The following is a 26,774-nucleotide window of genomic DNA, read 5'->3' on the forward strand; positions in this document are numbered from 1 at the left end:
CAAAGAACTAGCTCTTTTATTAATTCTTTGGATTGTTTTCTTAGTCTCTAAATGTGCTGATTTCCACTCTGATCTTTATAATTTCTTTTGGAGTTGGGCTTGACTTGCTCTTCTTTTTCTAGATGTTTGAGGGGTGGCATCAGGTTGTTTGTTTGTGTGCATTCTGTTTTCCTGATGTGGGAGTTCACTGAAATAAATTTCTTTCTGAGGACTGCTTTCATTGCATCCCACAGATTCTGGTAAGTTGTATTTGTATTTTCACTTAATTTTAGATATTGTTTAATTTCTTCTGTGACTCATTGATTTCTCAGTAGTATATTATTAATATTCATGTGTTTATGGAGTTTTTTTGTCATTAAGTTCTAGCTTCATAGAACTGTGATCAGATTATGCATGGGTTAATTTTTATTCTTTAGCACTTACTTAAACACATTCTATCAGGTAGTATATGGTCTATTTTATTAAATGTCCTATTTGCAGCCTAGAAGAAGTATATTCTGATGTTAAGTAGAACACTGTGTACCCATCTATGAAGTTCATTTGTTCATATGTTTGATTTAGTTCTATGATTTTTTTGTTGATTTTCTGTCTAGTGTATCTGTCTCTTTGTATCAATGGAGTGTAAGGTCTCAAGTTATAACTGTGTTATTGCTTATTTGAATTTTTATTTCTATTAATACTTGTTGTATAAGCTGGGTTCTCCCATATTTGGTGCATTTATATTTAAAGTTTTTTTTATCTCTCCCTCTTGAATTTTTTCCTTAATTAGCATGTAGTGACTTTCTTTATTTCTTTTGATCATTCTTGATTTGAAACTCACATTGTCTGCAAACAGAATAGCTACCCCTGAATTTTGGGTGGTTCCTGTTGTATGAAGTGTTGTTTTCCATCTTTTGACTTTCAGTCAGTGAGTTTCCTTTTGGGTTACATGGGTTTCATGTATACAGCATATGGTTGGGTGTTGTTTCTTGATCCATTCTGCCAGGCTGTTTCTTTTAATTGGTGAACTGAGGCCATTTACATTAATGGTTATAACTAACATATTTTGTCTTATGTTTATCATGGTATGTTTCTGCTGTTTGTTCTTTACCTTTCCCCCTTTGTTCAATTGTTTGCATTGCTTAGTGGTTTTTTTATGTTGGTGTTCTTGAAGTCACAGTTATTTTTATGTCTATCTAGAATATCTTTCCGTATTCTTTGTAGAGTTGGTTTGGTGGCCATGAAGTTCTTCAGCTCTTCTTTGACATGGAAGTATCTTATTTCTCCATCATTTCTGAAGGACAGTTTTTTAGGGTACATCAATCTGAGTTGGAAGTTGTTTTCCTTTAGGATTTGAAATACTTCATTCCATGTTCTTCTTGACTTCATTGTTTGTTTTGAGAAGTGTCCTGTGATTTTGATATGCTTTCGTTTAAAGGTGATCTGTCTCTTCTAACAGTTTTTAATATTCTGTTCTTATGCTGTATTTCTGAGGTGTTGATTATTATATATGTGGGTGTAGACTTAGTTTTATTATGGCTAATTTGAATTTTGTATGTTTCACTTATCTGTATATCAGTTTCCTTTCCTATATTTGGGAAATTTTTGGCTATTACTTCTGTAAATGGTTGTTTGACATCATTTATATTGTCACCTTTTTGATTCACACATATCAATCTTCTATTGTTTTTCTTTGCATCATCTTGAAACTGTTGAATTATTTTTTGCTGGTCTCCTGTTATTTTTAAAAGATTTTTTCTTTTCCTGTTCATTAGCTGCAATCTTGTCTTTAAGGTCTGAAAATCTATCTTCACCTCACTGAGGCAGTTTTGCCAGTTTTTCAAGAAAGTTTTGATTTCCTGGATATCTCTTTGAATCTGTTTCATACGCTCTCTTTCTTTCTTATATTGTTCATTCAAGATTTCCATCATTTTTCAGTAACCTACAAAGTTTTAAAGTATATCTTTTATTGATATATTTAGTATTTCTTTTATTACGCTTATCATTTCTTCTTTTACCTGGGAGGTTATTTCTGATCTCAGTTCCTCAACCACTTTATGGAGTTGTTTCTTTACTTTAGTTGCTCTTGTTTCAGAAGTTTCGGGTATAAAGCTTACACTTTCTTGTATGTCCCTGTCTTGTAGGCTTGTTTGGGATGGACTGGAGGTTGAGATTGCATTTTGCTCTTTCATTTTGTGATTTTCGTATATTCCCTTGGGAAGCCAAATGAATCCAAGGTCTCAGTTGACTCCTGGGTTGAGAATATGTCTGCATATTGCAGGGAGTTTCCTCAGGTGAGTGTGGATCATTACACAGACTTCTCCAGATCCCCAGTGGCACTTGAAGGCACCTCGAGTTGGGGGAGTATGCTGGGTGAAACTTCAATAGACCCCAAGTGGCACTCCGAGCTCCCTGGATGATTGAGATTGCTGGGTGGGACTCTACCAGGTTCTGAGTGGCATATCAAGGCTGAACAGCTATATTGAGTACCCTATGCAGGCCTTCAGCTCATGCCACATGGCATTCCAAAGCTCCACAGATGCTTGGGGTTGCTATATCAGGTTCCAAGCAAGGTGCCAATGTTGTACAGCTGGGTAGGATTCTTTCTGCAGGCCTTTGGCTTGTGCCACTCAGAGCAGGTTGTTCCCTGGCCACTCAGGCCCCAAGGGACCTACCCAAAGGTCCTGGGCTGAATGAGAATGCTGGGCGGGCCCCTAAGAAGTTCTGAGCAAGGTTCCAAGGTTGCAGGGATGGATGAGGTTCATTGTGCAAGCCTTCAGCTCAGACCACTGAGCAAGGTGGAACTCAGCCATTTGGGGCCCTAGACATTTACTTTTATAATCTCACTTTTCAAACAAAATTCTTATTTAAACCAGTAAAAGGAACTAATATATCAAAGCATAATGTTATAGTGGATTAGAGCATTGAGAATCATACATTACACTAGTACACTACCATATACTTACCAAGTATCAGAAAGCTTCTTTCTTCAACTGCTTCAGTAATGCAAATTCATTGAAGCTCGGTTCTCATGAATTGCATAGGAATGACTTTCAAAATATTATAACTACTACTACAAAACAAAGGTAGATGTGCCAGGAGTATGTGGGTAGTAATTTTTTAATATATGAAGGCAGAAATTTATTGGTCAAAATCTGTTAAATCATCAGATTAATTGAACATTCCTCAGCCAAAGCTTTTTCTTCTCAGGAATGCACTACAAAATGCAGCATATCTAATTATAATACATAAACACATATGTGTTTTTTTCATTTTTAAGAGAATTGTACAAATTCTGTAATTGTACTATAAAAATATAGTAATACAATAAATACTGAGTACATCTGTGGTAGCTCATAAGTGAAAAAAACTTGAAGATTTTCCTTAATTTGCCAACACTCCTAGAAACTTATGCTATTTATACTGATGAAATGTGAAACAAAAATAAAACTCGAACTTCTCTGATATATCATTAATAAACAAGAAATGGCATCAACTATGAGCAAGACAAAATTATTTCCCTATTATATCTATTGAAAATATTACCAAATTATTGTATTATGATAATTTAAAAGGCACTTAGAAACACAGCCAGAAATATGGGAGAAGAGTGCTACACAGGTATGCTAGGTGGTTAATTTATTTAAAAAAATAGCATTATATTATTTTTTCTGGATTATTTTTATGTATATGGTATGTCAAATGTTTAAAAAGTTGACTTTTTGTTCTTTTTTTGTTTTGTTTTGGGTATCTGGGATTGAACTCACAGCCTTACAGTTATCAAGCAGGCACTTATGCTGTTGAGCTAAAACCCCGGCTCAAAGTTGACTTTTTCATATTCATTTTCATAACTAAGTCTGTACTCACAATTTTGTATTATTTTTCATAGATGGTCATTTTTCACAAGTTGCATGTATTTTTGGCATTTATACAACTGCACTCATGACTCTCAGATATTTAATATCAGCAATTAAGTCTTTTATCTGATCTTCCCTAAGTCAACATCTCTAGTGCTTCCCAATTTGATATTCTTTGTACATTTTTCACTAAGGACTGTTATATGGCCCTTTTGAATATTAGCTAAGTCCTCACTCTCCTGAAAGGATTGTGAATGAGCAGCATTAGGTATTTTGGAGAGGAGAGAGCATAGCTTAATAATAAGTGTATATTTGGTATTATAACTACATTTGCATCCAATAATTTTGGTTATTAATTATATTAGGTAACATATCCCTCTTTTTAGTTTGAGATTCAGATCCCTTATCTATAAAAATATAAATGATAATACTTAGCCCAAGGATGAGTACTAATATGAAAAAATATGTAAATTACATAGCTTAGTACTTGGAATATTGTAGATGATCTTGTAATGTTTGCTATTCTTTTTTCAGTGTTCAATCAGAAAGAAACACATGCTCTGTTCTGTAACTTTCCCAGAGACTGCAGACAGTTTGATTATAATTTTTAAAAATGTGATGTTTCTCATTTCACAAGTAGTGAAAAGCCTGGTTTCCCCCAGTGAGCTATCAGACAGATTGAGCAAATGAACCAGTAGTCACTGAAATCAAGCCCAGCTAGACCTGAAGGAGTTTCAGGCAATTATGCAAAGTTCTGCCTTCCCAGAGGACATGGTAGTTGTCAGCTGACTTCGGAAGCTTATGGTAGAACTTCTGGTGATCCTGTGGGCTTTCTGTGTTCACTCTGGGCATGCAGCCAACTATCTGGAAGGAAAGTAAGAACATGAGACATTGTTTAGACAAATTTATTTGTTTATAGGTTAATTAACCAGTTTGAAAATTATCAGTAGCTTTACTTCTGACAGACTATCTTTTTGTCACTACATGCTTAACAAATTAAGCAGAATAAGAATAGGAGAGAAGAGAACTTGTAAGGGTAAATAGGTATTTTTAGCAGAGTTGAAAGTTTTAATGTAGGAAGCGAATAATTGTTGTTCAAATGGGTTGTGATCATAAAGATAACATTAGTAGTATGTTATCTGTGATCACATTCCACAACTAGAGGTGTGAAAGTCAAGTAAAATGTGGCCTAATCTGGCAAAAATAAGTAGAGAGAAAAATTTAACTGTGATAAATATGTGTACACAGACTGCAAAGATAGCACCATATTATAGACAGACCCAGAATGCGGAAAATGAAGACGGTAGTGAACCCAACTGCTTTTCCTATGGAAATAGGAAATAGCATTAAAGCTATTCCATTCTAGGCATATTTTGACTTGTGAAAATACTAGTTCATTTTTTCTGCTTTAACAAAGCTGGAAATCTGGGATTTTATGGAAAATCATTTATTCTAAAAATTTCCAGATATTTTTATGAAAATGTTTTTAGACCAAATATAAAAGTATGAGATAGCTGAACTGACCCATACGCATGAGTAATATTATTGTTGGAAGACCGCAATCAGGCATTGTGGTCTTAGGAAAGGGAAAATGGCAGAGACAAGCAGATGAGAGCAAGGATCAGTGACTGAGCTGAAATTTGAAAAATATGCGGTATATTGTGTGTGTGTGTGTGTGTGTGTGTGTGTGTGTGTGCATAATGTGTAGACCCATCTTAGGTACAGGAAGTAAATATGATAAGCAAGGCTATATATGGAAAGGGTGACATTTTCTTAGGAGCTTAATGTAAAATGCCATTGTAGAATACTTGGGGTTTGGGCAGTACAATGGTGGTCAGGGTGTTTGAACAATGTACAGTGTGGACTTTCTTGTTTTGTTATCTTTTCTACATGCAGTTCAGATTTTGTGTCCTCTCCTATCAAAAGGAATTTATATTTTCCTTTGAGTATGTGCAATAGAAATATAGTAATTTTTCACAAGTAAATAAAAGAAAAACAAAAGATGGGAAACATTAACAGAATTATTCTGTCACTTTTATTGAATGAAAATGTATAACTATACTTTGTGAAAATACTCTCTAGTAAAGGTATTAATTGCTTTTAAAAGATTAAAGAAGTTTAGGTATATAAGATGCAGACTTTTGGAAGAACTTACTGATATCAAAATAGATATAATGTAAAATCAAGTTTGTCTTTCCTCTCAAATATCTGGATTCTCCCATTTTTGTGTTTTGTGTTTATAAAGATAGGCAAAACACAACTTCTGTTTCTTAGAGAAAGCCATTCCGTTTTCCTCTTGTGGAATCCTAATTAAAATGTTCCATTTGAAGGATTTTTTGTCAACCAAAATTCTTGTTAAGAAAGTGCTTTATATTCTTTGCTGGAGCATAAGGCTGCATATTCCTTGAGGGCAAATTTTCAAAATGACCAGTGAACCCAAATATGTAACAACATATATTATTTCCATATCTTGAAATGCAGATTATTTCACAAATGTTTAATACATAAGAATGTACTGGCCACAGATTCTATGCATATAATTTTTAAAAACTTAATACTTCTTATAATAAATATCCTCTTAAAAATATCTCTATATAAATCATACAATGAAAGCATACTCTTCTACTAGATATATCAGCAATTACAGGGTCTACAGATTTAACTCAGTGGCATAAGTTCCTGCCAGGGAAGTGCTAGGTCAAAAGTTAGATCCCCAACACAAAAACAAAAAAACCCAAAAAACAAACAAAAAAATCCATTTTCACATGCTCCTACCCTTTTTAATTATAAGGCAATAAAAATTAATATTCTTTGTAAAATATATTCTTTTCACAATATCACTTTAGAGTTCTTTTGGAGTTTTGTTTTATCTTTCAGTCTCCTAGGAAGCAAGTGATTTCTTGAAGGAAACATAAGTGACTTCTGAAAAAAAACATTTCAAATTTAATTATTTTCAAAAATCTACTAATTCTTAACCTTTTCTAATGCCAATTGGATTGAGTCTTCTATTTTTAATACCTCCTATTATTCATGGGAATCAGGACTACAGGGGACTAATATTCATACAAATTTCAATGGATCAGTGTTTATGTCAAATTGAGTTTCAGAAACTAATTTATTGCTTTATAATGATTATAATACTTTATAATTTTATTTAATAATCTGTCATTTCTAACATCTGTTACATTAAAATTATAGCAATGGAAAATTGTGTATATAATTTAAATTTTATTAGATATAAAATTATTTCATTTTTAATAATTTATTGAAAGAAGACATTCCATCTGTAAATGTGACATGGTTGCCTTTGTTACCTGTAGAATGTTACTGATAATTTATTTCTTTTACAAAATTTCTAGGGAGTATTGCTTAAGTGCTATATTTAATATGATAAAGCAAACTTCAAAAATGTACATAATAGTCATAATAAAAATCACATTCCAAATCTATGAAAAGATATGACTGGTGATGTTGTCAATTATATTTTTGAGTTGTATACATCTACCATCGGTATCTCCAGTAGTTTTTGGGTCATATATCAACATTATTGATTTATCTAACCAAGAATGAAAAGGACAAGGTTAGTTTACTGTATTTATCATCATCTAAAACAGAACAGATAAATCAATAAATTAAGTCTGAGTTCATTAAGTGAACCATCTTGTGATTATTTTGCTAGATAGTCTTTGATTTCTGAAATTGGAATAGCTATCATTCAGTAAGACTACGATCTATCACTTATGGGATAAAATGGAAGTTTTGTACCTTTAAATAGGAAAGTTAAGGATACTGGAAATGATTATTTTTTAAGATACACTTGTCATTTTAAAAATACAGTCTATTAATAATGCTAAATTTTGAATAGATTATATTTTGAATATTTAAGGAAATATAAAATGTTAAATCTGTTTAAGTAATTTGCTGTTCTTGTTTTACTGTGTTTAACTAATTTTTGAATCAGCCACGCTGCCTTTTTTCAGTTCCAGAAAAGGGTTAATTTTCTTTTTTCAGTTTTAGACTCTCTTTCCATGTTCTCTGAAAGCTGAAGTTGTGTAGCTGGATTTATGTAAGAAAGCAGAAGCAATAGAGTCTATATACAGATATTTGAAAGAAGATATTTATTTGTTTTTTTCCTTTTGAGCCAAGGTCTCACTGTGCAGTTTAGGCTGGCCTTGAGCTCACTTCGTGGCCCAGGCAGTCTTGAACTTGCAACTATCTCCTGCCTCGGTGTCCCGAGTGCTGGGATTACAGGCATGTGCCACCACACCTAGTTTGTAAGAGGATATTTATTGTGAGAATTAACTATGTTGTTATGGATGTTGAGAAGTAGGCGAGACTCTGAAGACTCAGTGATTCAATTTAGTCTGAATCTGAAGGCCTGAAAACCCAGGAAATCAAGGGTACTACCTAACCTGAAGCCTAAGACTTAATAATGGTAGGGTTAAAGCAGGGACAGGTTTAAGGTCTGAAAGACAAAGGACAGGAAGCTCCCGTGTCCACTGTCAGGCTATTTCAGTTACAGGAGTGAAAATTTGCCATTTATCCTTCCTGTTGTTCTATCTAGAACATCAGTGGTTTGTATGATTCCAGACCACATTACCAAGGGTGGATTTCCTGACTCAGTCTACTGATTTAAATGCTTCAGCATACCATTACATATTCACCCAGAAATACTATTCTGGCAGCTTCTGGGCATCCCTTAGCCAAGTGAAACCAACATCTAAGATTAATCATCACACCCAGTATCCCCTCCCTGACCAAAGACATTTCTATGACCAATTCCTCAATTTTTTTCTCTTCATTTAATTGTTGCTTCATTAAACATTTTAGACAGTGCTTTACACCACTGGACCTAACAACCTTAATAATCTTTCATGCTCTTCCTGTACACGACCTTTATACAATGTAGTACTTATGGAGTAGTTGCCTTTGTGCTCCTCTGTCTCTCTAATCATAATATAACCTCCATGAGAACAGACTATATATTTATTCAGTCTGAATAGCAGACTTTGTATTATGTGCCTATCACAGGTAGCAGTAGAGATATCAGGAATGATTAAAAATATAACGACTTGAAATTGTTTAAACAATTATTACAGTAAAAGACATTTCGCTATTACTCTCCATCAAAATACTCCCCTCACTTCTAACACTTTTATCCCACTATCTTTGCCACTTTCCAAAGCAGTTCTGGAAATCCTCTTTCCTGATTGACTTTGAGGTGTAATTAAAAGTAAAGTAAATGCTGCTGCCAAGTGTAACACAGGGGAAGGCAGGCTTGTAAAAACATTAGGATGCCAGTGGCGCTGCAACTGTTTGACTTGCTGCTCTTCCTCAAGTCAAAACGACAGTGAAAGCCAAGTGTTTGAATTGATTCAGGACTTCAAGGCAGCCACAACAGTACAATTTTCACAACTGCTTCAGAAGGTGGCAAGAACAATGGGATAAAATTACTTAAATCAACAGGCAGTACATTGAGAGGCATTAAGGACAATATGTCTTTTACTGTAAGACTTATTTTAATGTTTAACCACACATATGTTTCAATCACACCTCATCAATAGTTATAGATCACTTAGTGCTGGAGTGACTAGTTTGGAACCTAGGCACGTCATTTATAAGCCTTCTTACAAGGTTCTTATTCTATTTGTGTTTGATGTGTAAAAGACACATAATAAAACAAGGATTCTGTAAACTAATGAATGCTAATTATATGGCATATTATAAGGCCTCATTAAATGTCAGCACAATAGATATCACAGAATCTAATACTTAACAAGTAATGAATAAATATTTGGTAAATATATGAATGAATACAGGAATGAAAGGCACAATACAATTTTTATGTCAGTAAAACTGAAGTTTGAATACCAATTTATCACTTAAAACCTGAATTATTTAACTTTTTGACTCTTAGCTTCTCATTGTATAAAATAGTGTAGACTTTCTTGATGTTTTTATAATAGTAAAATGAAATGTGATTTATAGCATTTTTTATAGTTTATTTTTTAAGAAATCAAAGAAAAATGCCCCTAATCTCAAGCTAGAAGCAAAAGTCCTATGTATTGTTCCCATCTAGGACTATTATTTTCAAATATTTCTCTCTAGGGTATCTAGTGATAATTATCCTGAACAGTTCTAGTCATTAAAACTGTTTGATTTTAAGCTACAAACCAATTCAAGCTAATTTTAACCTAAATTGATGGCAACATAAATAGAGGCATATTTATTATAACAGGAGACTGAAAAAATGTCATTCATGCTAAGTTCACAACTTTATTTTCCATTCCCTCTTTTAATTAATAGTTAAATCTTCCTCCTTCCTGGTCGAAAACCCTAACATTGGTCATAATTCTTCTTCTCCTTCCAACAGCATAGTGTCATGGTTTATGTCAGTGCCTCCAAGCCTTATAATTATGGATTGGACCAACTCGGGCATTTGTGATTGGTTTGTTCTCTCACGCTCAAATTGGTGATGTGAGTGCTACATTCCCTAGTGGTGGAGCCAGCATATGACGTAAAAGAGGGAATAAAGTGTGTCGCTCTCCTGTTGGTACCTTGCTATTTGCAGAGGCCATGACTGGCAGCACTGCCATCCCACACAGGCTTGGAGCCAATTGAGTATGGACTGAAACCGCTAAGAATTGTAAGACATAAACCTTTCCTTCCCTAATTTTGGGTGCCAGGTATTTTGTCTCAACAAGTAAAAAGAAACAAAGAAACACTATTCCTAAAGTAACTTAAAGCCATAAATATAATTTAAATCACTAATTAGAGTGTGCTAGTAGATTAGTTTTCTATTATATAACACTGATGCAAAACAAAATTATTTTCTTACAGTTGTGTGGATGAAAATTGCAACACAGTTTTCACTGAGTTAAAATCCTGGCTGTCAGCAGAACTGAGTCCCATCTGTAAGCCTGCAGAAGGATCTACTTTCTTGTCCTTACAGGCTTCTCCAGTCTTCCCACATTCATGGGTGTACGGTCCCTTTCTTCAACTTCGTTTTCACAAAGCCTTACTCTGATGCTTTCTTCTATCTGTTCATCTCCTACTTTAAGGACAGACATGATTAGATTGGGCCCCTCGCGATCATTTGATTAGTAATTATATTAACATGTACAACCTTAGTATATAACCTTCGTTTTGTTATGTAATGTCATAAGAAGGATGTCTTTAAGGGCCATTGTACTGCCTGCCACATCTTATCTAAACATTCAGACTGTCAAATTTTTCTGTAAGTTTTATACAGCACCGGCCAGAACCATTCATTTTTATCTTCCAAATTTCACAAATGTACTTTATATTCCAGAGCTTTTTACTTGATCCAAATTAAATATCACTCCCCACACCTAGGATTCGAAGGTATCATTCTCACAAAATTTTCATTAAAATGAGGGTTTACACTCAAGCACAAAAGTGACTCTCTATTACAAAAGCTGCCAATTGCTTCACCAAAAGTTCCCATGCATTCTCTGTGATCAATATTAATATAATAAGTCAGACTAAGAAGTTTGAGAATAATCAACAGCTATTCATACTCTTTTCCTTATGAATTTAATTGATGTAGCATCAAAAAGGACTTCTTAGAACCGTAATTCAGCAGGAATTTTCTATGTGTTCTCAAACATAATAGTATGAGTCTGTGTCATGGAATTAAGATGCTAAGACTTTAGGATAACTAACATTAATTTATAAACACAGATCATCCAAACTAATTCTATCTTCCTATTTCGTTTCTTGTCTATGATTTCTGATAAATCAGCCTCATTTCTCTTTTTTCCATGAATAGCTGTAATATAGTTCAACAATGAACTTTATTACATAGGACCAAAGGTGCCACCCTTTTGCATTTGTGGATAAGGGAGGATCATTATAATTTGAGATAATGGTTCACAAAGTAGGTATGACTCTTATTTATAAAACTTTTTAATAACATAAACAAAGCAGCCATTGTAGTGGCCAAATTTTTGGAAGCCTATTGTGATCAAGTCCTGTATTAACATATTGAGCTCTCAATTCAACTGTACAAAGATGTTCCCCCCTCCCAGGTATTATCTCTTTTTTAAAGAAGAAATGAGGGGCCGGGGATATAGCTCAGTGGTGTAAGCACCTGCCTGGCAAGCGTAAGGTTGTGAGTTTGATCTCCAGTACCAAAAAAACCAAAAACAAACAAACAAAAAAAAAGAGTCAGAGACATGAACTAATTTGCCGAAAGACACACTCTGGAAGGAGTAATGGGCCAAAATTTGCATACCTGTTTCTCTAGCATCAAAGTTCATTAAAATTTTTATTAGAATAATAATCACTATATATATATTTTACAAGTTTGTTTCAAAGTGTTTGTACACTATTAAATTTCTTTTCACTCCTATGTCTATGACTATATCTGCATATATACCTCTCTTTTCTGTTACACCTACATCCATACCCTTCCCCTTCACTCACTGTCTCGGCAGAACTCGTGTTTAAACATTACCACTGACTTCTGACAATGGACTCATTTGATATACAAGTTTAGCTTTTACTGTCTGTATATTTAAATGATCATAGCTTATCTGTACCACAAGAAGATAATTTTTATTTATTTTATAAGAAAGAGAAATGTCATTCTTATTCTGCTAGGTCTCTGGAGAGTGTCAGCTGTTCCTTAGGTGGTTTCTTTTGTGTTACTTCTGCAGCTCAGTCACATTTGTCCTACTGTTTTCCTATTCTAATAAGAATCCAGCAAATCAACATGGTACCCAAGAATCTTGTAATATTCATTGTAATAGGATGAGTTTATAAAACACAAGCTGTGAAGTATCTGCTGAGTGACATTTATACTTTTGTATTGACTCCCATAAATAGAGCATCTAAGTTTTCAGGGTTTTTCAGTGTACCGAAATTGTTTTCTCCTAGGTCCCTTTTATGCAATTCTTTTTAAAATTTATAAGCTTTCTTTTCTTATTAACTTATCAAGTATTTATATCAACAACATTTTTGTATGTATTTTGTATACATTAGCTTATTTACTAAGATTGGAAAAGCTCAAATTTCTTTTAAAAACTAGACACATAAATTATAAATACATTATATGAAGAGCATCTTAGATATTTAAAAAAAAAACAGTTAAGGACATCTTACCTCTTCTTCTCCTAACGATATAAAGGACAATGAAGAATCATAAATAAGATTAAATTTTCTTCTAATGGTAAATAAGTGGTTTCTATTTTATTAGGAAAGCAATATATAATTAGTTTATAATATCAGAAATCATAAAGAGAACAAAGAAAATTTAGATATTTATCAATAGTCCTAAAATGTGGAGATAAATGAATGCACAACTGTTTTAACATGTATGTTATATATTGACAAATATCTCACACCAGTGTATTGAGCACATTTCTAAGATGATTCTATATTATTTTTACCAGATTATTCTACTTTACTTTTATAGTAATTTAAATAACCTCTACTACAAACATAATTTATTTTTTATTGTTCATTGCATTTCTTAAAAATTGAAGGTTTGCAGCATTCTTATATCAAACTGTATTGATGCCTTTTTTCCAACATTGTGTGTTCATTTTATCTCTCTCTTTGCAACATTTTGCTAATTCTCACAATATTTCAGTCTTCTTGATGATTGTTATATCTGTTATAGTGATTTAAAATCAATGATCTTTGATATCATTATTGTAATTGTTTAGGGGAATTATGAACTATGAATTATGTAAGACAGCAAAAACTAATTTTATGTGTCCTCATTGCTCAAATGACCATTCCACACTCAGTCTTTCTCTTTCTCGTCTCAAATTTCTCTGTTCCCTAAGATAACAATTTGAAATCAGGCTAAGTAATGAATTTATAATGGCACATCAAAGATAGTAAAAACAAGCCCTGGTATGACAGTTACCTAAATTGTGAAGTCAAAGGAAAAGTTTTAGAAATAATTTAAATCCAGCAAATATATGTATGATGAGAAAGCATATTGCTCTCATGAAGAAAGATTTAGTGGCCTGGATAGAAAATCAGATCAGTGCTAATATTCCCTTAATCCAAAGCCTAATCCACGGCAAGGCCCTTAACTCTATTTGATTCTGTGAAGGCAGAGAGAGAAGAGAAAGATACAGAGGGAATGTTAAAAGTTCCAGACATAGCCAGGAATTGTCAGGTTTAGGAAGGACACTGTCTTCCATAACATAGTGTAACATACAAGTGGAAGGGGAAGTAGCAAGTGCTGACATGGAAGCAAAAATAAATGGTTCTGAAGATCTGACCAAGGTACTGGACAGTGATAATAACCGATTTTCAGGATAGATAAAACAGCCTAAAGTTGGAAGAAAATGCCATGTATGGCTTTCATTGCTAGAGAGAAGGCAACACTTAATTAAAAAACTTTGAAAGAGGCTGACTCTGTTTGAGGCCAGTCCAGCTGGTGATTTGACGTTGAACCTGAATCTAACTCACCATCACAAAAATGCTAGGCCATAAAGATTACATTAAATATTATCTGTATGTGCTCCACAAGTAAAACAACAAAGCCTGGATCACAGAAAATATGTTTGCAACATGGTTTAATGAGTGTTTTAAATTGTCTGTTGAGACCTATGGTTCAGGGGAAAATGTTGGTTTTCAAGATATTGTTCCTCTTTGACAATGGTCCTGGTCACTCATCTGCTCTCACGGGATGTGATGAGATTCAGATTATCTTCATGTACACTGAAATTCTCAAGCCCATCGCTCAAGGAATAAGCCACAATCAAGTCAAGACTTTGAAATCAAGAAATACATTTTTTAAATTGATGCGCTTCAGAGAATAGTAATTCTTCTAATGGATATGGGCGAAGTATTTTTGTATTTATTCATTCTGCAATACATGTATACTTCAAAACATCATGTTGTATGTGCTAACTGTATATGATACTGTCAATTTAAAAACAAATTTCTAAAATTGCAAAAATAAAGAAATGAGAGATTTTGGTTCAGATTCTATAAATATTTAAAATTATTAATATATTTATATAAAATTTGCTCAACAACTCAGATGAACACATTCTGAACACATTCTTTGATGGACACACAGTATCAAAACTGACTAAGAAAGAAAAAAGAGAATTGCAGTATCCTTGTTAGAGTAAAGAAAAATGAGTTTTTATTGTTCCACAAAAGAAATTCTAGGCCTCATGTTTTCAACGACAAATTCTATGAAACATTTAAGGAAGAAATTTACCAATACTACACAAATTGGTCCAGAAAATAAAGAAAGATGGAGGACTTGCCCATTAATATTATAAACGTCCGTACCAAAGGTAGACAAATAAAAGGCTAACAGGAAAGAAAATTATCGCCTAGTATTCTCAGATACATGAATACACACACACCTAATATTAGCAAGTATATCCAGTAATATACAAAAAGAAAAGAGTACTGCATATTGAACAGTAGGATATATTTAACAAAAGATTCACTTAACTTTTAAGTTAATCCATGAAATGTATTCTTTTCAGAAAATAAAGATTAAAATATGTAATCATATCAACTGAAAATGAAAAAAAATTGTTAAAATTTAGTACCCATTTGTCATATGAATACACACTAAAATAGGAGCCCATTAGTTCTTCATTCAGAAAAATGGGGATCTATGAAAAATCTGTAATAAATGTCATCCTTCTGTTAAATACTAAACGTTTTCTCTGTATGACTGAAGTAAAGACAAAAATGTCTCCTCTCTCAACTTCTGTTCAGTACTGTACTGAATATCTTAGCCTTCCAATAAAGCAAGCAAGAAAAAAAAAGGAGTAAAAGAAATAGAATTTAGAAAAATCAGGTAAACTATTCAGTTTTCATGCTCAAATGTGTGAAAAAACTTTAATAATTTCCATAAATCTATTAGAATTAATAAAAAAACTTGGAAACATACAAATATACAAGCCTGTTATATTTTTAAAAGTCAATAATATTTAATATATAATGAAATAAAATTACCAAACAAATTCTGAAACAAATACCATTTATAGTATCTTCATAGTCATATGGTCTTTGGAAACAAATTTAAGAAAATAAATTCAAGACTCATGCAAAAATCTTTAAAATATTGTAGAATGAAATAAAAGATTATAAGTAAATGAAAGATACACCATGTTCATAGATTAGGAAACTTACATTATTTTTCCTATTGTTATTTTACTTAAATTGATCTTAACATTCCAATTCAGGAAGAGTTTTTTTTTATTATTCTTAAATTGACAAGGGACCTTTTAAATTTAATATATTATAATTATGGAGCTCTTAGAATAATGAAACCATTAAAAATTTTCAAATTTGAAAAGTCAAGCTGAGCATAGTTTTATGTGTCTGTAGTTTCAGCTACTTAGATGGCTGAGCCAAAAGTGTCTGGACGCTAGCATCGACCACATGCTAGGACACCCACCTCAGAAAACAAAAACAAATCAAAAACACCTTATACCCCCTTAGTTCAAGAACTGCTGTTATTATACTAGTATAATTAAGACCACATTTTACTGGTAAATATATAGATTCATGAAACAAAATTTGTCTGTACATGCATGATAAACAATATTCTTTTCCAATCTTTTCATTTCAATAAGTGACATTATAGTAATGGAATATTTAGATATTTGTATTAAAAAGGAGGGTTTAGTCCTTACTACTTTAAGGAGAAATATCAATTTTGCTGAGAAAAATGTTTATCTATGCAAAAGCATGGTCAAAATTTGAGTCCTTAGTTTTTAAGCATATAATAAATTAACAACATGGAGCAAATTATTTAAAAGATATAACTATAAAATTCTGCAGTATAGGGAAAATGCTTATTAACTTAAAGACTTAGTAATGAGTTTTGGATTATAAGAAACAGATAATGAAAATGAAAACATATAGATAACATAAAAAGTGTGTTTCAGTTAACAGAGTATAAAAATCACTTAGAAAATAAGGGGATATATTTGCAAATCATGTACCTGATAGTGGATTAGTGCCCATGATATATACTGAACTACAACAATAAAATTCAAAGCTATTTGATTTAAAACATAGGCAAAGAAGTGAACTTTATTCAAAGAAGGCATATGAATGAGAAACAAACATATAAAAAGATCCTCAGCATCACTATCAGGGATATGTAAAACAAAACAATTGTGATATATACTCATGCCAACAAAATAACTTCTAACTGAAAAAAGACGTCAACATAGTAATGAATATGTAGGCATATTAGGACTCTTTTCTAATTTTGATGGGAGTGTAAAATAGAACAGCCTCTATGAAAAATGATGTTTGTTGGCTCAAAACATTGAAATACATTTTCCATATGACCTAAAAATTCAACTTCTGTGTATATACCTAAAATACTTGAAATCTTTATATATCATGTTCAGAGCTACATTATTCATAACAGACAAAGGGTAGAAGGAACCCCAGTGTTTATTTAAAAAAAAGAAAAGAAAAACTAGTTGAATAAACAAGACATGGTATACATACAATGGAATAATATTGAGTCTCAGTAAGAAAGAGGTTCTTGCACATGCTGCAACATGGATAAAATTTGAGGACATTACACTAAGTACTATAATCCAATTACAAAAACACAAATACAGTTTCAACTGTATGACCTACCTGTATTAATCACATTCCTAGAGAAAAGTAAAAGGACCATTGTTATGGGCTTTAAGAAGTAGTGCATTGTTATTTGAAATATGTAACATTTTAGTTTTGCAAGATAAAAATATTCTGCAGATTGGTTGCACAGGAATAGGATCATACATACTATTGAATCATACACTTAAAATATATTAAGATGTGTCAAAATATATAGATTTACTTCAATTAAATAAATCTTAAATGTCAAAGTAAATATACTTTTAAGTAAGTCAGTCCTTATTTCATACACAAAATTTTACTTGGATAAAAGTTTAAAATATAAAACTTCTAGCAGAACACTGAGGGGAACAATTGTTTTCATCATATGTTTAGCAAATATTTATTAGTTGCACAAACTAAATGATTTATAATTGCATTTTATGAAATTACAGGCTGCTATTCAAAAACAACATTAATGAGTTGAGTAGGCATTCTACATATTTGGATAAAATTGCACAATACCTGTATCTGACAATGGTTCTGTATTCAGCTCTACAAAGAACTTATAGTTTATATTTAAGAGGAAAAATTCTTAAAGAAATTATTTGAATGGATAATAAGCACTTGTATAGATGCTCAACCTCTGTAGGCATCAGTAAAAATGAAGATTAAACCCATAATAAAATGTTGCTATATATCTCTTAGTGTGGTTAAAATTGAAGATTGAAAATATCAATAGTTAATAAGGATATGAAACAAAAGATCTCTGATTGCAGGTGGAATTGTAAAATTGAACATGCATGTTGAACAAGAGTTTGACAGTTTTTTATAATGTTAAACATATACTTAAGTATGTGATCCCATAATTCCACTCCTAGGTATTTACCTGAAGGAAATGTAAACATCACAAAACCAACCAAACAAAAATGCATTTTTCATCGATAGTGTTCTATTTATTTTCTTAATCTATCCACATATTTATATGTGAATAATGCAAGTTACTTGATTACATTTTTGTATGTGGGTAGAACATACTCTGATGATATCTATACTTATATCATCCTTCTTTATCCTCCTTCCCCTTCCTCTACTCTCCCCCTCCTTAATAGTCTGTCTTCTACTTTTGTATTTTTTTAGCATTCCTTTTTACATGTTTCTTCATAGCCTTTATTAATAATAACTCAGAATTTTTATGATGGTATTAAAATATGTCCACAAGTTTTTTTGTATTTCATCTAGTAGGTGGAATCTTTTCCCCTTTCTCAACTTTTAGTCTAGCCTGGACTTTATTCTTATGGATAAATGTTGTGTGAATTTGAGAGTAGATCTAAAAGGCATTGCAGGTTTATCTTTTCTTCTTTAATATTGATTTCTGTAGAACTGCACTTTTTGTACCTCAATAAAGAGGTACACAAAAGTAGGATCTGAACTCCTAACAGCAGCCCTAGGAGATCTCCAAACTTCAGCCAGTGTTGGAAGCAGATCTTACAGTCCCAGTCAACTTTCCTATAAGTACAATCAGGACCAACAGCTTTATTGCAATATGAGAAACTCAACCAGAAATCTGCTATTCTCAGATTCCTGATGAAATGATGTGAGAGAAAATGATACATGTGCTGTGATTCCACTTATGTGACATTTCACAAATGATCAATACATACTGAAAGAACGTTCACTGGGGCCAGAGTAAGGACAGAGGTAGGGATGAAGTGCAAGAGGGCACAAGGTAAACTCTAAGAGTGATAGAACTACTCTGTGTCCTTAATGTTTATAAAAGCTCATACAATACTCATTAAATGAGTGCATTTTATGTGTACATTTTACCTCAGTAGACAAAAAAATGACATAGTTTTCATTGTTGTGAACAGCAATAAATATTTATTAAACATTGCTTACATCTCTATCAATAAATTTCTTTGGATGACATTTCTGAATTTCAATGTTAAGGTTGGCCACTTTAGTTCCTTCACAATTTAAATTCTAAAATAGTTCTAGTATATTTCCTTATTGATGAGAATTTATTATTATATTTATGTAATTTTGGGTGTTTCATTGTAAAACTTAACACAAATACTTGGAAGAAATCCCTAGGCACATGGTTATTACAAAGCCAAGGGTGACCCCTTTAAATAGTTCAATGTTTAGTCAACTAGCAAAGAGCAGAAGAGACTGAACAGGGAGGATTGGGTGCAATAACTAGAAACTGAATAACTCATCTATCTTTTAGATTCTACATTTGAAAAATATGTTAGAAAAAACCTCAAGACAATGTATGAGAGCAGGAAAGTCCAGAATTTGCAAAATGAGAAAATTGCTCTTAGAGAGTAGAATTCACTTTAAATTCAACTTCAGGGATTTAAATTCCTATCCAAATTTCTTGATGTATTTTATATTTTCACCTTTGTTGAAACATTGTTTTATGTAATTAAAGTCTACAAGAATAAATCAGTTAATTTCTTCACAGCATTGTGAGCTTTAAGGTATTTTGACTACAGAGGAGTTTGATTTGGAAGAAAAAATGAGTTTTTTAAGTTTTTAGGAAAGAAAAAACATTCACAGTTTCTCAGACTATAAAACTGATACATGAGCAGAAGAGAAAAGCAGGAATACTGGAAATGTTTAAGTTAATAAGCTCTCATAGCTTTTAAAGTTTTATTACAAAGATTTTAAGAGAAAAGTAATATGTTATGTTTTTCATTAAACAATTCACAACATGCCTAAAAATGTTTATGAATCTGGCAGCTATAAAAGCAATTCAAAAATATTCTGCAGGTATGCTTCGAGAGTTGAAAGGTATGACCATGTTTGTTTTATGTAATTTTTAAAATGTTAACAAACTAAAAGTTAATTGATACATTAGGTTTTTAGGGAGCCTGAAAGGTTCTATGAGTTGTGTGAAGGATATGATGAACATTTAAAGCAAACTTTAGTGATAGCAGTTTTGTCTCTTAATTTTGTGTTTATTCATTTTAAAATTGCGTGCCTGTTGTGAGCTCTCTGTTGCTAAGGTCATAGGATACTACTTCACTTTTCACCATCATCTTGGCATTTTCTTTCTTTCACGGGTACCCTCCCATCTATCTATTGTTCTGAAAGCTCCATCCAGAGAAGCTATGTTTATCTTTCTCTTTCTCTCCGTTTGTTCTTTTTTTTCTCTCTCATTTTGTAAATCTGGGCACTGTAGGAAAGACTGCAGTCATTCACCTTAGAGAAAAATGTGTTTTAACTACTAGCTGCTTGGGGCAGTGTTGGAGACTTAATCTTTCATCTACTTTTCTGTAACAATGCCAGCTGGCAGGTAGTCAGCAGCAAAGTCAAAGTGAAGCTTTCAGAAAGAAAACATTCTCAGTAGAAAGTAGTGGCCCATTATGATGGTGAACAAAAGTAGTTCTCCTGGAATCATTTTCAAGGAAAGCATGCTGTTCCACGTTTACTTTATAATAAATATGTATATGGCCTTATAAAAATAAAATGAGAAGGAACAGAAAAGAAAAAAAGAAATTTAAAAGTTAAAATATAATGAATGTGGCAAAAAATAAATTGATTTTTCTATAATTACTATATTTGTTGATAATTACTTCTAGTCAAGTTTCATTAATTAAGCCCAAGCTTTCCATGTTCTTTTTCATAAGTGACACTTAAAGTATCTGCTTTATTTTGGACAAATTCCTCTATTATTAGTACTTTAAAATGTTATATAAGAGGAATACACGTTTCTAAAAACAGTGAGAAACCCCATTTCTTACCTCAACTCCGGCTTACGCAGTTCATTTTGGCTTCCAATGAAAAAACTATTTTCCTTGACCAGGTATTAAGTGTTTCCATTTAGCTAGTGTTTGTCAGATTTCTGTGTCACTGTTAGCAAAATTGTTAGTTGTTTTTCTCTTTTGAGACTATTATTAAGAGGTTGATGTCTAGAACATATTTCACCTTCATCCTCAATGATTTATGATTTATGAGTATTTCTACCTGAAAAATATTATCAAAGTTATTTGCAATCATTTTGAATCACAGAGATTGTTCATTTTATTTCAGGATGTTTGAGGAAATACATTTATCTGTAAGCTAATCATGTCATTTATACATTTCATTGCACTTTTAAAAGTAACATGGAAAAATCATCCTATCATTTGGTATTCTTGTTAAACTTAGGGCTCAAGGGTTTTTTCTATAGATTTTTATGCACCCTAAAATTTGATAATTGATAAATTCAGTATTCTGTGCTTGCACCAGGCTGTTTTGCATGTGTGTATATTCCTTTCCTTCAATGCTTCACTTAGTGTTCTTTTGACAGAATTTTTCCAGAGTCTGTTGAACAATTAATTGTTTTATGTAATTACCCAGATCTGTATATGTATTTCTACCTGTAAATTTTACTTTATCTTGGTTCCACAAGAGTATTAAATATACACTTAAATGTCTTAACATCTGCCCTCTTTTAACTTTTAACAATCACTGTTCACAGTCTTTTAAAAATATTTTAAAGAGAATAAAACCAAACAAAATACAACAGGATAAATCCAATCAAAACAAAGCAAAACAATGAAAGTGATACACAACTTCAAAGGAAGATAATAGGAAATCAACAATAGCTGACACAGTGGCTCTTTGGCATCTTCGAAGTAGCCATCCATACCATCAGAAATATTAAAATCAAACCAAGCAAAACAGAAGGAAACCAATCAAAACAAAACAGTGAAAGTGATACAGGATTTCAAAACAAGGTAATGGGGGATTAACAATGGCTACCACCTTCCCTTTTTAGACATTTCCTCCTCTTCTACTTTCACAATATCTTTTGTACATTTTGTATCCTAATAATTCCTTCAGATTTTTATACTTAGGGAGACAACATGATGTTCACCTATGTGAGTCCAAAACATTTCATCCCAGAGAATGACCACAAATTGTATCCATTTATCTAAAAGAGCCTTGTGAATATCCCTCTTTATAGCCAAGTAGCTTTCCATTGTATAAAAATGCCAAGTTTCTCTTATCCATTCTGTGGTTTTTGAGCAATCTACCCGTGCTATTTTCTGGTTCCTGGTCACATGGAGCATTGTTTTCTCTTCTTTGACTTTCAGTCTACAAATTCCTTTTGAGTTAATGTGTTTCTTGTATACTATATATTGATGGATCTTGTTCCTTGATCCATTCTGCCTGTGTTTCTTTTAATCACTGAACTGAGGCCATCCACATTAACAATTACAGCCAACATACACTGGTTTATATCTACCTTACACTTTTCTTGCCTTTGGCTCCCTACTTTCTCCCTCTATTTAATGTCTGCCCCACTCTGTGATCTCACTCTGCTGTTATACCTGGAACCAGGACCAAAGTGAATTACAGAGGGAGAACCTGTCTCAAAAGACATGTATAAAATAAAATAAAATAAAATAATAAAGCTTTTACTTGCCACTAATTATTACTTATCTTGTTATAATATTCAAACTTAGAGTTACTTACTTTGTTATTTTTATTCTGAATGCAATTTAACGAAAAAAAAACTGATAGAAAATCAATAATTTAGTTAGTAAAATACAAAATATACTTTTGTTGGGGCTGGCGATTTAACTCAGTGGCATAAGCACCTGCCTGCAAGCACGAGGTTGTGAGTTCGATCCCTTGTCCCTCCCAAATATACATATAATATAAAAATGATTCTTTTCTACCAGTCAATCTTAAAATGGGTAACTATGTGGGCCTTAAATTTTGATTACCTTTTTTGTATTCATATGTATAGAAAAGTATATATGAATATGTACATGTTATATCTCAGCTATTTAGAATTATACTGTCAAGGGCTTAAAGACATCAAAGTATCCTTAACAGAGCAATTAAATGAGCTATAATGTTAATGTAGGGTTAACAGTCACTAATAAAAATTGTGGTGATGGCATGTTAACATTGTTGGGTAGGTTGTGAGACTAATGAGAGTATATGAATATGGAAATGGTATGAATGGTGGGTATGATTGATGTGTTTTAGGAGTATCACTCTAGAATGAACTGTATCTTGACACCCCAGTGTTAAGTGAAATAAGCCAGATCCAGAAGCATAAATGTTGCATGGTTTTTCTTCTATGAGAAATACACAATGTAATAATTTAAAGATCAAAATAAAAAACAAGTGTTAGGAAATAGAGAGACAGATCTTTTGCAAATAAGAAAGGGAACAAAAGATAGTGTGAGGGGGGAAAGCAGGGAGATATAAAAAAAGTTAAGATATGTTACATTCGTAATCAATGCTTCTTAATGAATTATTGTAATCATTATGTACTGCATTTTTTCTCAAAAAGTACATTCACAAATTTTGACACAAATGATTTAGAATACATATAGAGGACTCATTCATTCTGAGCCTTTCAAGATTCAGAATATTTTCTTGATTTTTTATAATCATGCGAGTTTCCTCCTCAGTATTCTGTGAAGCAAAAACTTTCCATCCTATTTTTTTAAAGCTTCCTGAAAAACGTAAAGTGCCCAGGCTGAGACAGAGAGAGAGAGAGAGAGAGAGAGAGAGAGAGAGAGAGAGAGAGAGAGAGAGAGAGAGAGAAACAGAGAGACAGAGATAGACAGAGACAGAGACAGAGACAGAGACAGAGAGACAGAGAATGATTTGCATAATACTTTATTAACATTGCAACTGGGTGTGGATAACTGAAAGCACGTTTTTTTCTGTGCAGCTATAAAAATTCATGCTGTTTCAGGTATCTGTAACTTTTAAGATTTTTTCTTTACTCAGCAATAGGACTTTGGTATCTTACTTTCATTATAATGTCTCATACCCTGTAATTCATAATTAAGCTCATTAATCATGTTTCCTTTATTATTGTTACTTATTTTAGGTACCTGGGTCAGGTGTTTAAGTGTATTTACAAGTTTGCCATAGTGAACAAGGATTGACATATACATGTTGCTCTTCTTAGGGACAGTTGGAGTATGATGATTATAGTGTTTTATTGGTAGTCATTAAATTTCAGAAACTTTTGGTAAAAATGCATGTAATGGTTGTATATCTGTTGTAAGCAACTGTAGTAGGCGGAGGAGCGCTGTATTCTGAAACACATCACAATCTGGATTACATATTGCAGTAATTTTGTGATCTCACTCTTCTGTCACTTAAAAAATGATTATTTAAAGACAGAACTACAGTTGATGACTCATCTCTGCCGCAGATTAGTCTTTGAGGCATAGCAGTTAATCTAATTTAGTAATCACCATGTTCCTATTAAAACAACAATGCAAATATCAGTGTTATCTGTACACAAATGAGGACCTTGAGGCATTACATGACTGAATAATCACTGTAAAGTTTTGTTACTATGTAGCGTAAATTACATGAGAACATAATCAGTTACGTCAGTCCTCCAATTTCACATCTTTTCTCCTTATCTGAGGAAGGACAGGCTAATGAAGAGAAGAGGAAAGAGAAAAAGAGAAGATAAAAATGTCTCTTGTATTTGTCATTCAGTGTGATTAGTGGTTTCACACATTACTGTTTTTATTCTTTGCACAACTTCGAAATAGATACCATGACCTTTTATAGAATATTAGAAATGTATTCTCAAATAAGTTATATTCTGTGCTTACAGTCACACAAGTATTACAGATGCTTAAAAGCCTGTTTTCATCAAGTGCCTCAGATAGACTTCCATTATGTTCCTTGTTTCCTTATTTTTTTAAAATTTAATTTACTTAAATTTTAATTTACTCTCCAAGAGAAGCAGATTTTAGACACCAAAACATGAAGCAACAAAACTGTGGCTCCGAAGCATGATATGTTGTTAACATTGACACTTTAGGGAAGCGTGTAAATGTCTTTATGGACTAACGTGAAAGCACGGAATTAAACGCTTATATCAAAACTGAAACAAAGCCATGTTTGTGAAGCACACATTAACAGTAGCACATTGGATCAAAGGATGTGATCTCACTTCATAGTAAAACAGGTCCTGCAAGAAGCCTAGGTAACTCAGGAAGCAGAATGGTAATTATTCACTGAAGAAAACAGGGAGTATACTGTTACAGTACTACAGTAGAAAGTCAGAAGGTCACAAAGCTTGCGGGGTAACTGACACAACTTGAAACTGCTTGGAACCCTTTTAAAGAAATAAAATGGGAGAGAATGAAGCAAGTTCACCTAACACGTCTTTGCAAGGTAAGCACCAGCAGCCTCCGAAATGTTTTCGCCCAGGAATTTAAGCAGTATTGATAACAGTTTGTGTGTGTGTGTGTGAGTGTGTGTGTGTGTACATGCCTTTGCCCCCGCCGTGCTCAAGGTATGCTTTATAGGTAGAGAGATGAGGTTGGGATTGCTTTTGCATCAGAAGCATGATGTCCCTGTTGTGTGCAACAACGTGGCCAAAATAGAATTACAGGTTCAGTGTAAAGTAGGAAAAACCTTTTATTCAGCAGAGTAATGATGGAGAAATGGGATGACCAATTGTATTTCATGTTAGACCTCTTTCAGCATTGACAGAATACTTACTGATTTTTGTCTTTACTTGTGGAATTTTTATTTGTAATCAAATGTTGCTAACTCTCTGTTTTACCAGCAAAAACCCTTGTAATTAATATAACCACTTTCTAAAGGCAGGAAATGGGGGCTCGGAAGAGCTTATTTACTGTGGAGAACAGTTTATTTTACAGGTCTTACTTAATCAGATACCTTTGCCCTTGAAGGGATTGGCTTTGTTGACATTGGCTTGACTAGGCATCTAAAGTTTCAGCTTGTTGTGGAAACAAATTCAAAGTGGATCACATATTTCAATATTTTGAGCAAGAAAAGATTTTTCATAAAAAAGAAAATTCATATTTATTGAAAAAAGCTGTAGTTGTCGACTCTTGTAAATTATGTAACACATTTATAAATAAAACTCTGGCCAAGGCATATTTTTAAAACATATTTGATAATTATATATATATATATATTTTTTTTTTTAGTCACATTTTTGTGAAACTACAAATGATGCATCATCAAGAAAACCCATAAATTGAACTATTCAGTTTTCTATTAGGAAAATATAATAAAAATGTTAATAAGCTACACTTATAAAGCATATTTAAAAGTAACAGATGACTGTAAACATTCCTCTTTGTAAGAATCTATTACCCACTAAGTTTGCATTTTGTGTCTCTTTAATACTCATTATACCAGTTTAAGAATGTAAGAATCTTATTTTTTGTCAGTATATTTCCTAAAATATTTTTGAAGTACTGTATTATATGCTTTTATAAACATTTTAAAATTGAAATATTAATAAAAATTATTTGATGAAATTACCAAAGTAAAATAAAATAAAAGGCTCATTTAACAAAATTCTATAGGAGTAACTTTTTATATGTGTTTTAT

The 26,774-nt window shown here is 32.5% G+C and overlaps 1 protein-coding gene across 11 annotated transcripts in view; it reads left to right on the forward strand.

Moving 5' to 3' along the window:
* Naaladl2 (N-acetylated alpha-linked acidic dipeptidase like 2) overlaps positions 1-26,774 on the forward strand; it is a 1,233,816-nt gene that overhangs the window by 341,629 nt on the left and 865,413 nt on the right. The window contains exon 5 of one of the 11 annotated variants that reach the window (XM_063229033.1): positions 123-25,580. The exons of the other annotated variants lie outside the window; for them this stretch is intronic. Within the exon in view, the coding sequence (XP_063085103.1) occupies positions 25,538-25,580 (43 nt within the window). The 5' untranslated portion in view covers positions 123-25,537. The remainder of the gene's footprint in view (positions 1-122; positions 25,581-26,774) is intronic. 11 annotated transcript variants of the gene reach the window in all.

Source organism: Cavia porcellus, unplaced genomic scaffold (assembly GCF_034190915.1).
Source record: "Cavia porcellus strain 051 isolate PalLab524CR breed Dunkin Hartley unplaced genomic scaffold, mCavPor4.1 scaffold_17, whole genome shotgun sequence".
Classification (NCBI taxonomy): domain Eukaryota; kingdom Metazoa; phylum Chordata; class Mammalia; order Rodentia; family Caviidae; genus Cavia; species Cavia porcellus.